Source organism: Plasmodium chabaudi (genome assembly GCF_900002335.3).
Source record: "Plasmodium chabaudi chabaudi strain AS genome assembly, chromosome: 13".
NCBI classification, from domain to species: domain Eukaryota; phylum Apicomplexa; class Aconoidasida; order Haemosporida; family Plasmodiidae; genus Plasmodium; species Plasmodium chabaudi.
In genome coordinates, this window is record NC_030113.2 from 938,606 (window position 1) to 955,494 (window position 16,889).

At 22.5% G+C, this 16,889-nt stretch overlaps 3 protein-coding genes across 3 annotated transcripts; 2 read left to right on the forward strand and 1 right to left on the reverse strand.

Annotated features, from left to right (window-relative positions):
- Positions 1-1,806: 1,806 nt before the first annotated feature.
- PCHAS_1324400 (conserved Plasmodium protein, unknown function) lies at positions 1,807-10,575 on the forward strand (the record flags this gene model as incomplete). The annotated part of the gene is made up of 1 exon (XM_739740.2): positions 1,807-10,575. One exon carries the CDS (start codon positions 1,807-1,809, stop codon positions 10,573-10,575), a length of 8,769 nt encoding a protein of 2,922 aa, XP_744833.2.
- A 657-nt stretch (positions 10,576-11,232) lies between these two features.
- Positions 11,233-12,525, reverse strand: PCHAS_1324500 (vacuolar protein sorting-associated protein 4, putative; the record flags this gene model as incomplete). The annotated part of the gene is made up of 1 exon (XM_739739.1): positions 11,233-12,525. One exon carries the CDS (start codon positions 12,523-12,525, stop codon positions 11,233-11,235), a length of 1,293 nt encoding a protein of 430 aa, XP_744832.1.
- Positions 12,526-13,841: 1,316 nt separating this feature from the next.
- Positions 13,842-15,621, forward strand: PCHAS_1324600 (conserved Plasmodium protein, unknown function; the record flags this gene model as incomplete). The annotated part of the gene is made up of 2 exons (XM_016799210.1): positions 13,842-15,334; positions 15,489-15,621. The coding sequence occupies 2 exons, from the start codon at positions 13,842-13,844 to the stop codon at positions 15,619-15,621; spliced, it is 1,626 nt and encodes a 541-aa protein (XP_016654533.1).
- Positions 15,622-16,889: the final 1,268 nt, after the last annotated feature.

Below are 16,889 nucleotides of genomic sequence, written 5' to 3' on the forward strand. Positions count from 1 at the left end.
TTTTTGTCAATTTAGTTAATTAATTTGATATTATTTATTTTTACTAATGAAATTGTTACATGCTTAAAATTATTTTAATTCTGGAAATTTTTTACTAAATGGAAATATATACCACATTTATACAACAGTGTAACTGCATTAATTAGTATTGTAAGTATATGTATGCGTATATGCTTTTTGTATTTAATTATTTTTTAATTAATATTTCATATCCATTTATGTATATACAAATGTAAAAAATATATAAAACAATTGTAAATGTTTTTTTGTGCTTAAATTATGTATATTTATAATTATATTTTTAAAAAAATATATACATATTATTAATTTCCTTATTATTATATTTTTACAAAATATATTGCTTATATAAATATATGTACATACTTAAATATTTCTATATTTTAATTTTTCCGACGTTTTAAATTTCATAAAAAAAATAAAATAATTTATGTATGCATACTATTTTGGATAAAGATATACTTCATTTTTTTAGCGTGTGGAAATTTAATAATATTACGACAACGTATTTACTTTTTTTGGAAATGATGAAAATAATTAGGTATAATGAAACATGGAAAATAAGTCATCACATTATATAAATCCTTATTTCTTCTTTTTTTGTATATATAAATATATTTAAAATTTTTAAAATATATAATTCCAGTATTTATATGTATGAAAAAAACGGTGTATGCATGAAAATGCAAAATTCAAAAAGAGGCAACACAGTCGTTTCTTATACTTAAAATATTAGAATGAATATTTTGATTAATATTGCTTATTTTGGCTTAATAGGGATTTTTTAAAAAGTAGTTATATTTTACTTTATTTTTAACAATATATACAATACTTTGTATATGACACTCTTCCTGATATTTTGTGTGGATTTTTATAATATTTTTTCCCCTAGTTTTTATTATTATTTTTTTTTTTTCTTGTAACATTTTATACCGTTATGTATAATATTTTATTATTTTGTAAAATCTTATAAAATATTTGTCATTTTGTCATAATATTAAAAATCACATAAATAACTAAAATCGATATAACAAATAACACAAATAAAATAATCTTTTTATTATCAATAAATGAGAAAATCGAAAGAGATAATTATAAATAAAAAATGATAAATACTTTTTAAAGTTAGCCCCTCCACATAATATATTTGCTTATATAGAGAAAAATTCTCAAATTCATATAAGCTTATTATGTTTTTATGCAAATATTATCGAAAAATATAATAGAAACGAAACATCGAATTGAGAAGAACAACAATAAACTTAAGAGCATCAATAAAATACGAGAAAAGGAAATAGTTTAAAGCTTTTCTTTTTCGTCTTTCTTTTTTTATGTGCAAATAAAATACAACAAAAATACTTTTAAAACTATATGCTAGATTTGCATATTCATTGATAATATCCTTTTTTTGTGTATAAAAAATAATTTTGTTCATACATACACATGTGTGATAGAAGAAGCATGTTTGATTATATTTCCAATGTCCTCTCGAATAAATAGAGTGACAACAAAAAATATGCACACATAAAATATCCGTTTCGCATATATTCATAATATATTTTGTCCATGCTAAAAATGCATATATATTTCGAATTTACGATTTGAATAAATCCTTAGAAAAACGATTCCACGCACTTAATGTTTAGGTTGTTATGTAGAAGGGCTCTTTAGTAATCTATGTTCTTCTTCATATTTAAATAATTATTTGCGTGAAAAAAATTATATATTTATTTATTGAGCGAAATAAACTAAAAGGGGCAAGCGGAATGTGTGTTTTGAAGGAGAAAAATGTTATGCTTAGATAAAGAAGATGAACTAAAAATATATAAAAAATATAGTTACCCTAAATTTGAAAATAATGCGATTTTGAATCATGAAAATCCGAGTAGTGAAAATGTGAATAGCAATATCGAAGGGAGCAATACGAATCCGAAGGGTAACATCAGTAGCAACTTTGATAATGTTGATAGTAAAATTGGGCACACAAATATTAATGACAATGTAATTTACATAAACACAAGCACGTGTAATTCTTTTATTTATGTAGCTACAAAATTTTGCCTATATATACTTGATAATGATGATTTTCGTTTTGTCAATTTTTATGCTTTGGATTATGAAAATGCATATAAAAAATATGGCTGTCATGATAAGGTGTTTCTATCACCTTTTGATAATACTATATACATTATAACAAATAATTTTAAATATGTATATGTATATAATATAGTTAACAAAAAAAATACTGTTATGTTAGATAATGATAATTATGATTTTGACACATCAAGTGAAAATGAAAATGAATATTATGAATATATTACCTATATAAAAAACATTTATAGAAAAAAAATCAAGCAAACTAATACAATTGCTAGCATAAAGCTTATTACGGTTCTTCATTTACCCATCCCATCCAATTGTTTGATTATAACCAAACATAATATTTTATTTTTTTCTTATGAAACTGATGAAATATTTATTTCGGATAATATTCAAACCGTTATAGATAATACCAAAAAGTTAAATCAGCAAAATGAAGTAAGTGATGTTAAAAAAATTATAGCCAATACAAAAATTGTAAGATTGAAATCAATATATTACCGAAGGAATAAAAACAAACCAAGTTTGAAAACTAGTTCCAATAAAAAGGCGAAAGTAACAAATGGTGATAAAAAAAAAAACGAGAGAAAACGAAATAATACTAGTGATAATAGCAAGAATGATGAAATCTCTTTGAGAGAAATACAAAATGTGGGTCTCATAAAAAAGGACAAAAGAAAAAATATGTATAAAAATATAAAACCTCGCGTTTTTTTTTTCTTCAAAAATAGAAAAATAATTAATAAGTGTTTTCGAAATTTTCCATTTTATCGAAACGCTTTAAATTATTGTAACAAAATAAGAAGGAACATAATTCTAAAAGAAAACAAAAGGAAAATGAAAAAAAAAAAAAAAATAGAGGCACACACTAAAAAAAAACAGCTTCCTACATATTTATATAGCAATAATAAAGAAAATAATTTAAACAAATTTATTAAAAAAAATAATATTTCTACACAAATAAAGAATAATAAATATAAAAAATGTATTAATATAAAAGGAGTCGAAAGGGTAGAATTCAGTATGCATAATGATTATCTATTACTAATAAGCCGTACTCATGATTTTTACATTTTTTCATTTTTTCACAAATTTTTTAATATTCCTCAAGATAAAAATTGTTATTATTATGGGCGTTCTATTCATAAAAATGAAACGATTGGCACAATTGGAAACAAACATGAAATTCAAAAACCCAATTTAGCTAACTTAAGCAATAAAAATAAAAACATTGTGAATAACAGAATAAGCAATGGTTTAAAAAAAAAGAAAGGAGACGATCAAATTATAGGAATGTATGTAGATTCGTCTGTTTTAGATATAAGTATAAATATTTATAGAAAAATTATTTTGATAATATATAAAAATTATATTATTAAAGCGTATAGTATTAATCCTTATATATGTAAACATATTTTTAAAAAATGTGTATTTACTATTGATAAATTTAGTGGTTACAAAAATGCATGTTATTATTATAATTTTTTAGTATGGAATAGACAACACAATTTTTTCCTTGTTTCGTTTAATCAAAATAATTTCCACATTTTTAATACAAATGGAACATTATACTATTCAGAAAATAAAAATATTAATGGTGTATCGAGCGAAAATCACGAACAAAATAATATGCCCAATATAGATAGCACTTCTGATATTATTCTGGATAATTTAAATAACAATCAGCTTGGTGCCAGCAATTTATCAACATATGAAAACAAAAGAAATAAACAAGAACAGACGAAAAAAGTTTTATTACACCGAAAAAAAAAATACATAAACATATCCTTTGTTTTTAACGACTTCAAATTATTTTGTAATACTAAAAGTGATGATAGTTACTACTATATTAATGTTAAAAATTTAATATATTTAAATGATATATATAGCCAAAATAAAATTTTCCATTATAATAGTAATTATTATACTAATGAGTTTAAGAAAAATATATATATCGGTCTAAACAATTTAGTTATATTTGATACTAATATAAATAATTACAATATAAATGATCACGAAAAGAACATTCTAAATATTAAAGAAGTAAATACTCCATTTAATTTTATTAAAAAAGCATACCTCAATTTTAATAATACACATATATTAGTTATATTTAAATCAATTTCGATTTATAATGTTAAAACACGAAATTTTTCACATTTTGTTGATGACAATTTGGTTAAATTTTTTTTTCACAACTATCCATGTGGTTGGCTATTTGATGATGTTTTTTTTACCACTTGCTTACATAATAAATATGATGAAAATAATTTTAAAGATTTCAAAATAGCCCATCAAAACAGTGGACGTCGTGAAAGCATATTTTTTAGTCAATCCGCTTCGAAGGATAAGGGTTTCAGTTTTGAACTCTTCAAAATGGATTATGAAAGTGAAGAAATTAATGAAATGTATGGTAGAGGGGCAAATCATTGGACTAATGAAAAGGAAAACGATGAAAATAAAGGCGAGGAAAACGAAGATGATGAAGAAGAAGAAGAAGAAGAAGATGAAGATGAGGAAGATGAATGGGATGAAAAGGACACATCCTTGGATACTGATGGTAGTGTCGAAGAATACAAAGAGAATTTTCAAAAAAACGGAACTAACCCAGAAAATTTCTTTCTACTAAATTATTTATTTAATTATAATCATGATGATAGCGATTTGTATTATAAATTTTTTGAAGAATATTTTAATAATAATAAAGGGAATATTTATTCAAAGCCCTATTGTTCTTTTTATAATAATTTTTTTTTGAAAAAAAGTACAAACATATTTTTAGAAAAATATAAAGAAAAGCAAATGGAAAGCTACAAACATCATGCATTCACAGAAATGACGCAAATAAATTCAATTCAACCAACAAGCACGTTGCATAAAGAAGGTAACACCAAAAGTAGGGGAAGTGATGCTAATATGGGAAAAAACGATGATCATACTGGCCTAAATAATAAGGAATCTATAAATAATCATGAAACACAATATAAAAATATTTATTTCGATGAATCGAATAAATTTGCTAACATAAATAATGCTGAGGATAATACACATTTTGTAAATACTAATGAAGATAACAAAAAAAACATTGATAAAAAATATGCAAAATTAAGTGACGAATATCAAGAAATTTTAAATACAAATAATTTTTATTACATTATATATTTATATAATATAAATAATACTATGAAATTTACAAATTATGTATGCTCTATTAAATTATTGTATAGACCAATATTAACTCATGTATTTTGTGGAAAAAGTATTCAACAAGAATACAAACAAAAAAATGAAACAAAATCACAAAACGAGCAATTTATTAATATATCATTAAGAGAGAATTATCTAATTATTTTAGATGCATTTTATAATTTACTTTGCTTTAAAATTATTGAAGAAAAAAATAATACCGATCCAAACAAATTAGAATACTCTATGAGATCAGAAATTGTTTTTGCCTTACCTTTAAATAAGGATAACAATTTTGTTGAGCCTTCTTCTTTCTATGCTTTATTTGATATATATAATTATGTATTTCTTAATTATGACAATTCTATAGTATTTTTGCACATATACAAGGGCAATACTAATAATGGCATCAGTAATAATAATGATAATAATTTTTATGATTTTGAATTTACCTATGTATATGACAAAAAAGTAGAGTATCTACAAGTAATAAGAAACAATAATAATTTGGTTAACTGTTCTTTCCCCACTCCAATAAAATATATATGGCCACACCCATATTATTACATTTATTTATTCTACTATTATATAGCTTATACTTTATACAATGTAAACCGAATAAACATGAAATCAGTTCGTCATCGTTTAACATTATCTGATTTATCTAAAGAACAAAAGCATTATCCAAATGAGGATTTATTGAAACTTATTAACAATTATGAAGTTTTATTTAATAGTAGTGACTATAAAAGTGCACAAACTGATGAATCAAGCGAATCGAATACACATAAAGAAAAAAAAAATATTGAAGAGACAGATAATTATAGCAAACATAATGCCAAATTTGATAATGCATTTGAAAATGGTGATGACCCATTTATGTTTGATTTTTTTTCCTTAAAAACATCAGATAATAATACAAGAAATGAAAGATATAATTTTTTTGAAAAATTATTGAAAAGCAAGCTTAATGAACATTCAGATAATTATAGTAATTTGATTCGTTTGAAAAAAAAAAAAAATAATGAACAAATGGATAGTTGGATTTCATCAATACAAGACGTTCCAACATATATGAATAATCTGAATTATATTTTTAACAAATTATTCTTATCTTATAATAATTGTGAAGATATGGAAAAAAGTATACACTACACTACCCAACAAGATCAAGAAAATTATAGTTGCCCAAATGATTCGGACCTAAAATGTGAAGAGGGTGAATATTTTTCTAATCATTGCAATAAATGGAATAAAACACACTCGATATTAGAAAAAACGTTTTGTTCATTATTTTTTTCACATATATTAAATAAGAATACGAATAAACTAAGTAAAATTAGTGAGAAAATACTAAAATATAATTTATATTCAATTATGGACGAAGTAAATAATAATGAAAGTAGTTGCTACTTATTTTGTGGTGTTAAAAATAGTGTGGATGCAATAACTATAAGTAAATGCTCAAATAAATTTTGTTTATTAATCAACCATTTAAAAAATAGTCACTATTTTGATAGTAATAAATATGCAAATGCAAGTTTAATAATATATAGGCATATAATGTTGAACAGAATCCCAAATGATGTTACTAATAATAGTATTATACATTTTCATCATATTATTAATTCTGTAGGATTATTTGTAAATATTATATCAAATCAATTATCAAATGAATGCATAAATAATAAAGAAGAAAATATAGAAACTGATGACGATAAAAAAAAACGAGATAAAGAAATAACAACACAAAACATCAATTCATTTATATTTGATAAAATTAGTTTTAAAATAAATGCTTATATAAATATAATTTTATTCAAATTTTTTAAACTATATAGTGATGTGTATTCATACAGTTCAAATAAATACCAAGTTATTTATCAGGGCAATTTTAAAGAAAAAAAAAAAGAGTTTTTATCTCTAATAGTTAAAACATTAGTAAACTATATGGAAAATAATATATGTGTAATAAATATACTCGAAATTATTTTATATGAATGCATTAACACATTAAACGATTTTTACGTTACAGCTTATAAGATTGCTTATAATTTAATAAACAATATAAATATTGATTATCCTTATTACAATAAAATTGTTACAAAAGACAAAAGAAAAACAACTTTAAATATCGTCATAATTATTTTGTATACATTGTTTTTGAGTAATTCTTACAAAAAAAAGAAAAAAGCAAAAGATTTGCCAAATATTATATTAAATAGTTTGCATCAAAAGAGTTCCGTTTTATTTTCTTTTTTCAAACAAGAGGATAGTTATAATAATTTTTCTACTAATTGTGCAGATAGAGAAACATTACATAGTATTGACACAAAAAAGGAAAATAAAAACAATGAACAAAGGGGTAAGCACACGGAAAGTGCTGATTTTTCTGATTTTATAAACAAACTAAAATCGAGTATGTTACTTAATCATACAACAAAAATAAAAGATTTCAAAGGAAATGTAAAGGATAAGCATATACACTTCATGATATTGTATTTCATTAAAATGGGAAATAAAATTGATATTCTTTTAGAAAATAATAAAAATACTGACGATCCAATTAAGGAGAATTATGAACAGGCAAGTAGTATAGAAGATAGATCAAAACATAATTTGTTCGAAATAAAAAGTGACTATGCATATAAAATGAACTGTAATGTTTACTATATTGCACTTTATTTATTATGCATATTCAAAAAGAAACACGTATTCCTTTTGTATACAATATTAAAAATATTAAGAAAATATTTTAATTCTCATATTTCTGAAGTAGTAATAAATATATTAAGAAAAATGGATCCCTATGTTAGTGCTATAATAATTTATTCACTTGGAAATTTTACTCCTCACGATTTTATGCAATTATGTATATCAAAAAATAAAAGATATAATATATGTTCTTTATATATGGTCAATGTTCAGAACTATGTAGGAATATACGACATTCGTAAATTTTATTGTATGTATTTTCTATGTACTAGTTTAAGAAGTAATATAAATTATTCAATAAATTTAATACATTATATGTCTATTTTATTTTCTGAGCTAAATAGAAATAAGGATAATAATATATTCTATTGGAACTATTTGGGGCTAGATAAAACAAATTTAATAAAAATTTTAAACGAACAAACTGGAAATAATTTAGATAATTATATATTTTTTTTGTTATGCTTATTTAATTTGAATACTACCAAACATGACGAACCTATTGATATATATCATTTGCAATATTTATTCGATCAATCATACAAAAAGGGCACTTTAAAAAATAGGCAAAATGCTGAAGATAGCGACAAAGAAATGAACACACATAATATGCTGGAATATAAAAACATTTCAAGTAAAAATTCGAGTTATTTTATTTATAATAAAGATCAAATATTCCAAACAAGCAAAATTCGACAACTAAAAATTAAACCTTTTTCTATCAATAATTTTAAAATGAATAAAATTATATATGAATTTTTTTACAATATAGATATAATACACTTTTCAAAAGATAATGCAAACAATTTTAGTAACCTATACAAATTTAATAGCAGTTTATTATTATTTCCTTCATATAATACTGATCAATTAACTACAAATTCAGATACAAATTACATAGAAAATGATATAAAAGAAAAAAATAAATTAAAGGATATAGACAATGCAGAAAAATCTGTTGATTATTTACAAGTACAAAATATATATATTAGGTTTGTCATTTTAATACAAAATATAATATGCTATTATATAAATAACATGTTATGGTATGAATTATATTATTTTGCTACCTCTATAAAAATTGACATTGTCTCTTTTTTTTCTCATATATATTTTTTTAAGTCTAATTTTTTTAGTAATTTTTTTTGGGGAATATGCCCAATAGATGTTGCGCAGAATTCTCTAAAAAATTCCCAATTTTCATTCTTAAATTTGAATGAAGAAAATATATTAACAGAAAAAAATAATCAATCCAAATTTTGTACTAGTAAAAATTGCTATTCAGATTCTTCTCCTAACTTGAAAAAGTTTATGAATCCTAATAGTGATGAAAAAAAAATAGATAATATAAAATCTGTTGAATCCGTCGAAAATGGTTCCACATTTAAGAAAGAAACTAAATTAAATAGCCAAACTAGCGATGAAAATGAAAATGATGATACCTCAAATGTGGGGAAAGCAAATTGCCATGCTAATTATACAGAATATGGAAAATATACAGAATACATGAAAAATCTCAAAACAGTTTTTGAAAAAATCGAATACGAAAATGAAAGCATTAATAAAACATTTTTCGATACTAATTTTAAAGCTATACATTTTATGGATATTTATAAATCATTTAAAAATCATTTTAACATAAATTGCTTGAAAAAACAAAATATGCAAAAAAAACAGGAATCTGTTGATTTAAATGAACCAGCTTTTAAGAAAAAAACAAGAATAGAATTAGAAAATAAAAGATATAAATATAGAAATAATATACACACTTATAATATTTATAATAAATTGACAAATTACACATTTTTAGAAACACATTTTGCACCATCAGCCTATAAGTATATCCCAATAAATAACACATTGAAATATTTATTTCACTTTTTTAATGTATCTAATATAAATAATAAAAGCGGTTCAAAGAAATATATTAAATATATAATGAAAAGAAGAATATATGAATATATTACTAATAATATAATAGATATAAGTAAAAAAAAAAAAAGCGAGCACTTCAACCCAAATAAACATAAAAATAAATATTCACTTTCTCAAAAATGTTCTGTATATAAAAATGATATTGTTTGGTTTTTGTTAAGATTATTTATTTTATTAAAATTACCTATTCATGCTTTGGCATTAGCAATATATTGTAAAAATTATGTCATACTAAACATTTTATTAAATATATTCCCATATTTATATCATATAATTAATTATATTTTAAATATGAACGGATCTCATTTTCTATATAAGAAGAAACAAAATAATAATAGTGAAAATATCGAAGGTTCGGAATGTAGTCCATCATATCTTTTTACTCTTGTTGACGAACAGTTTAATAAAAAACTCTGTGACTATTGCTATAATTCAATATTGCATCATAATAGTAAAACCATAACACCATTTAGTAACGATATATGTAATGAAATCTACAAAAAAAAAAATCTGAGCAGCGAAAAAGATCAAACTTTATATGACCATTATATGTCTTGTGAATGCTTAACCACACTAATTTTTTTACGAAAAAAATTAATCTCATTAAGAAAGAGCATATAATTTTTTGGCATTGCATATATATGTATAAACCCATATATACATTTTTGGCTTTCATGTGAATGTCTATTGAACTTATTTCATTTTGCATAATTCATTTTGAAAATTTTTAATTATAAAACTATCTATTTTTAATAAACCATAAATGGCAATAAAATGCATAATTAAATTTAATTTTTATTGTAATATTTGAATTTTTGTTGATATCGAAAAAATAAAATAAACAAATAAACAAATATGCAAATAAATAACAGCATGAAATAATATACATAATATTATCCCGTTTTAACTTGTCTACTAAAAATTAAAATGATATCACTTAGTATAATATTAAAAAAAAACATTATACACTTGAAAAAAGTTTTAATTTTTTCCCACCATTTTAAAAATAAGATGATGAGTATATAAAAGAGAATGATATTTGCGCTTAAACCGTTTAGGAAATATAAGCTAATAAGTAAAAGCATATTTAATACATCTCTTGAAACTTGAAATACCAAAAAACGGAAAAAACAGGGAGGTGAAAATCGGCAATATATTCATGTATGCATATGATAGCATTGTACAATTTGAAAAAATATGTGAGCTCATTTTCTCTTGTGTAAATGCACATATACAGCTTGTATTGTGTTTTCCATATCCAACAATGATAACAATAATTTATGTACCATTCATTCCGTAAAGATTTGTCCACTCCTCATACCTTTTTAAATCGTCTAATGATAAAGAAGGTTTTGAATTAGATATTGCAATTTTAAAATCTTGTAAAGTCAACGGGGGTAATAATAATTCATTTTCATTTATGCTCATTACATTTTTTTCAATTTTTGTTGGATCAGGATCCCCTGGAGAACATGGCATATAATAAATTTTATTATTTTTTTTGACTTGTTTAAAAAATTTTGAAAGAAGACATTTCTTTACTGGCATATATACAGCATCTCTACAAATAATGTCTATATCAGCACCAGTATAATTTTCAGTTATATTAGCAAAATTTTTAATATCCTCATTAGTAATATTATGAGCAGTAGTATTATTTTCCTCGTTTGAGTCATTCGATTTTGCTTTATTTATATATTTTTCAAATATTTTCATTCTTGCATATAAATTTGGAAGAGGGATGTAAATTCTTTTCTCAAATCTTCGTCTAAAGCCACTATCCAAAGACCATGGTGTATTTGTTGCACCCATAACAATAATATTATTTTTATAATTGTTTAACCCACTCATACTTATTAAGAATTCTGTTTTTATTCTTCTCGTCGATTCGTTTTCACCGTCGGTTCTTGATCCACATAAAGAATCAATTTCATCAATAAAAATAATTGCTGGTGAATATTCTTTAGCTGTGTCAAATAAACATCGAATATATTTTTCACTTTCTCCTTGATATTTACTAACAAGGTCAGAAGATGATACATTAAAAAAATTCATATTGCATTCATTAGCGCAAGCCGATGCTAAAAATGTTTTTCCTGTTCCTGGTGGGCCATATAATAATATACCTTTATATGGTAATGCGGATGAATTAAATAATTTGGGGAATTTTAAAGGAAATATGACGGCTTCTTTTAATATTTCTTTTGCTGTTTCTAAACCACACACATCAGACCATTTTATACTTTGATCTTTATTTAATATAAATTCTTTTATTTGTTTTTTCATACTTTCTTTAGCTTCTTCAGAAGTTCCAACCTTTTCTTTTGTTTCTATTGTCTCTTTTTTGTTAAGCATTTCTTTTAAATCTGCAGCCCTAGTAATATATACTTCCATTTTTTTTAAAATCAATTCTCTAATATTATCATTTTTTTCATATTTGCAAAAATAATTAAAATATTGTAAACTCTGTATATATAAATTTAAGGCTTCTTTATAATTTTTCTTCTCATCTTCTACAACCGCATCCTTTGCATATTTCACTGCTAAATTAATTGTCTCTTCTGAATCCATTATTCTTAAAGTACCACACTAACAATAATTATATACAAAAGTTTAACGAGTTGCAAAAAGGTGTCAAATATATTAAATACCAATATGTTGATTAAAAAAATATTATATATCCATTTCTTATTCCAAAATAATGTGTAGATATATAGTTATTACTATGCTCATTTGTTCATTATTTTATAGGCTCTATGATGATTTATGGGCATTCGAAAATTTTGAAAAAATAAAATTAAAATGGAGTAAGAACGAATTTTTGACCTTTATAAAAAGTCACCATAAATATAATACCAATAGTAATGGTCTGAGAGAAATAATGGTATACTTAATTGTTCAAAAGTTTGAAACATAAATAAATATATACTTATGCATATTATGTTTTGTTATTTTTATTTAATATGCTTTTTCAAATATGTATCAAAATAAAAATATATTAGAAATGTCCTTTTACATATAATTTATTAAATCTTTACCAGAATATTTCGTTTAATATTGTACCAAGAGTATACGTAATATATATTTAAAATATTATAAATTAAAATAATTATTATACACAAAAGAAAAAAAGTGTAAAAATGTGCGAACAACTTTCCCACATATTTATATATGATATATTTATTTATCTTATAACTTAAATATATTTTTTCCCTTGTGCATATTCATACGTTGAAAGTTTTTTATGATTTTATTTTTATATCTTTGGATATTGTTTCCGGATTTGTTCGATACATTATAATTAGGGGGAAATAAAATCCAAAAGTTCAGCATATTCGAATGTTTAAAAAAGAAAGTGAAACTTGATAACATAAAAAATAATTGGAATTAAGCAAACAAAGCATAATTAAAATATATCATATATAATAAAACAAGCATACATAATAGAACATTTGAATAGCACTATGCAATTGTCCTGTTTAAATACCTCAGTCAAAACCGCAAAAAATGAAAAATCTATAAAAGCATATTTTTAAAAAATGCCTTGTACAAAAAATAAAAAAAATTATATATATTGCATAGGAAAATTACTGAATGCAATAAATCCGGATATGATAAAATTTTATTTATTTATTTTCCATATATGATTGATTTTATATTGCTTTAATTATATTATATGTATGCATTGATATAATATCAAAAAAAAATGGCATACATCAAAACATCAGCAAAGTAATACTGAAACATATTTATATAGCAATTTCAAAAAATATTTATATTTGAATTTGAACGAGATGAATAGTTAAATTTTATCATATAAATATCATCTAATCATTGTTTTTTATTTTTTTTGTCAAAAATATTTTATATAAAAAATTACAAAAAAAATGAATTGGGATGATGAAAAAAAGAATGAAGAAATAATAGGGGAAAGGAATATTAATATACCTTTTGACGATGAAGAAGTAGAAACTTCGATTAATAAAATTCAAAATAAAAATTATAATTATAAAGAAAAATATAACGATATTAATTCTAGCATCGAAAAACAACAAATAAATCAAAGGAAAGAATATGATAAATTACCATCTTCGAATAACTATTTACATAATTCGTTTGAAAAAAAGGGCAAACAATATGATGTTATAGAACCAAAGAATGATAAATATGTAATCCACTTTAATAAAAATGGAAACTGGACCAATCAGGAAAATAATCAGAGTGGTAATGCAAATACTAATAACTACAACTCCAACGATAATAGCAAAAATAATAAAAAAAATAATGATAATAATAAAGAACGACGTAACAATAATCCTGACGAAGAAGAAATTGCTATACCTATCCACAGAAAAAAAACAAGTAAGCGTAGTGAAGTATTTAGCGATGATTTCTTTATAAATAAATTTTTTGAAGAAGAATATGATGATGATAAGTTAAACATTTTAGATATTTTTAAATATCATGATTTTCCTGGCCATTTATTCCGGAAAAAAAAACGAAGAGAAAGTAATGTAGAAAGGAAATTTTATATAAATTTTGTAGATACATATAACGATGAATTTGTTAAAAAAAACATCAACAATAATCTTATTTTCGAGTCCATAGGAGTATGTAAAGGAATTTCTTTTTTGCATATAAATAATAATATTAATATAAGTTGCCTAGGGTCAAATGATAATAATGCATTTTATCTCTATAAAATGATACCCTTTAATAAAATATATACAAAAGACACAATTGATAAAATTATGAATAATAAAAATATTCCCTCGAAAAATGAAAATATAAAAAACAAAAAAGAAATAAAACAGGTAGACACAAAAAAAGGTGTGGCAAATAATAATATTAGTAATGCTACTAATGAAGGAGAAAATCCATTTTTAAAAAATTATAACATGATTAAATCCTATTTTTTAAAAAAACAGGACAAAAAAAAAGAAAAAAAAACATTATACAATGATTTATATTTAACACCTTATGAAAAAAATCTAAAATCAAGTATATGTATAGGTACTCATATATATTCGAAAGAACGAGCTGTCAAAAAATGCTTTGGATTATTAATAGAACAAAATATATATTCCCCAGAGTTAGCACATGAAGATAATACCAATGTTAATAAAAATTTGGAAAATTTAAATTTTGAACTTCCATATTATAAAAGTCAAATAATATTTAAACCCATTCAATATCATTATAAAAATATGCAAATTATATGTAACCCATATAGAAAGTCTTTTCAAAACATTCCGTGGGAAAAACTTAATAACCTTAAGGATGTTAATTTTTATTATGGTATAAAAAATGATGTCTTCAACTTTTCTAAGGATGTATATATGACAACAAAAGGGGCATTTATGCATTTCGAGTCACCCAAGTAAGGAAAAGAACATGATCACTATTATTTGTGTGGATATATACATATTTGCTTGCAAACATTTTTAAATATGAATATTCTTCCACTAATGTAATTGTTATATGCATTTGCCAAAAATTATATATATGAACTTTTATTTTATTATTCTTTTTAGGGATTTCGTTATTCAAACGGCTAACCGAGTAAAAGACATAAATATTCAAATGATAAAGATTTGTGAAAAGTCTGTTTACATTGTCCAAGATTATGCTTTCAAGCTAAGCAAAATGGCAAAAAGCCGTGAATAAGTTTGTATATTTCAAATATATATTTGAATTTTTTTATTACTTTTTTTTGTGTGTTTTCATAATTTTACTTTATTTTACTATCATATTAAAAGGGCCGCATATATATATGTGGCCATAAAATTTGATGTTTTATTTCCCTCATTTGATATGTTTTCTGTGAATTTTTTAATTAATATTTAATTCCCAATCATTTTGTAAACTTAAGAAAAAAAATGAAATTTTATCATACAAACCATAAATTTATATATACAGTGTTCTTAAATAACAAAGAAATTAAATATATATATTATATTCATTGGTATAATTAAATTTTATTTTTATTAAATACGTACTACCATATATGTATTTTATGTGGAAATGTTACAACATTTTCTTAAGAAAAATATTCCAACAAAATATCGATTTTATTAATTCCAATTTTGTAATAAATGAAATATATGTTTAATAATTGTATATATAAAATATATGTATATATTGCAATTTGTATTTTCTATAAATAAGCATTTCCAATAAAAATAATTAAACCAATAAAATATAATAGCTTGCCTGAGCAATATATATATAGTTCAATCCATATGCATACAAATTTATTAACAGCAATATATAGCAATGTACATATATATAATATTGTATAGCTGGGAATAGGGCTACTTTTTGGGCAATTAAAAATTACGAATTATATAGAAATATTTCGGGTATTCCATAATATATAATTATACATTATATGCGCTTATATCATACAATTTTTTTACTGTGGATTTATTTTTTTCTTTTTACCTTTTTAATAAATTTTTGTTCTAAAATTATTTTCGTAATTAAAAATTATATAATGGAAAAAATATAAACGTAAAAGAAATGTTTTTTAAAAAATATAATTAAAATTCGAACTTTAAAAAGTGAATAAAAAAACATCACTTTTACGTAGAATATAATTTATAATTAATAGATGCCACATAATATATCATATATAGCATAAAATACAATGTTGCTAATTATGTATATATATAATGGTATTATATGTAATATCACATGATTTGTAAATTATTTGTATATATAGTATATGAAATATAGGTTAACTATATATATTTATATATAGCAATAATACACCCATTGAACTTCTGAAAATTCTTTATATCCTATATTTGTTTTTTTTCGTGGTTCATTTTAATATATATATATTTTTTTTTCCACGTTAATTTTAACAGTTTGAATTAAAATAAATGAAAACATAAAAAGATAAACATACATAAATACATAGTTACATATAT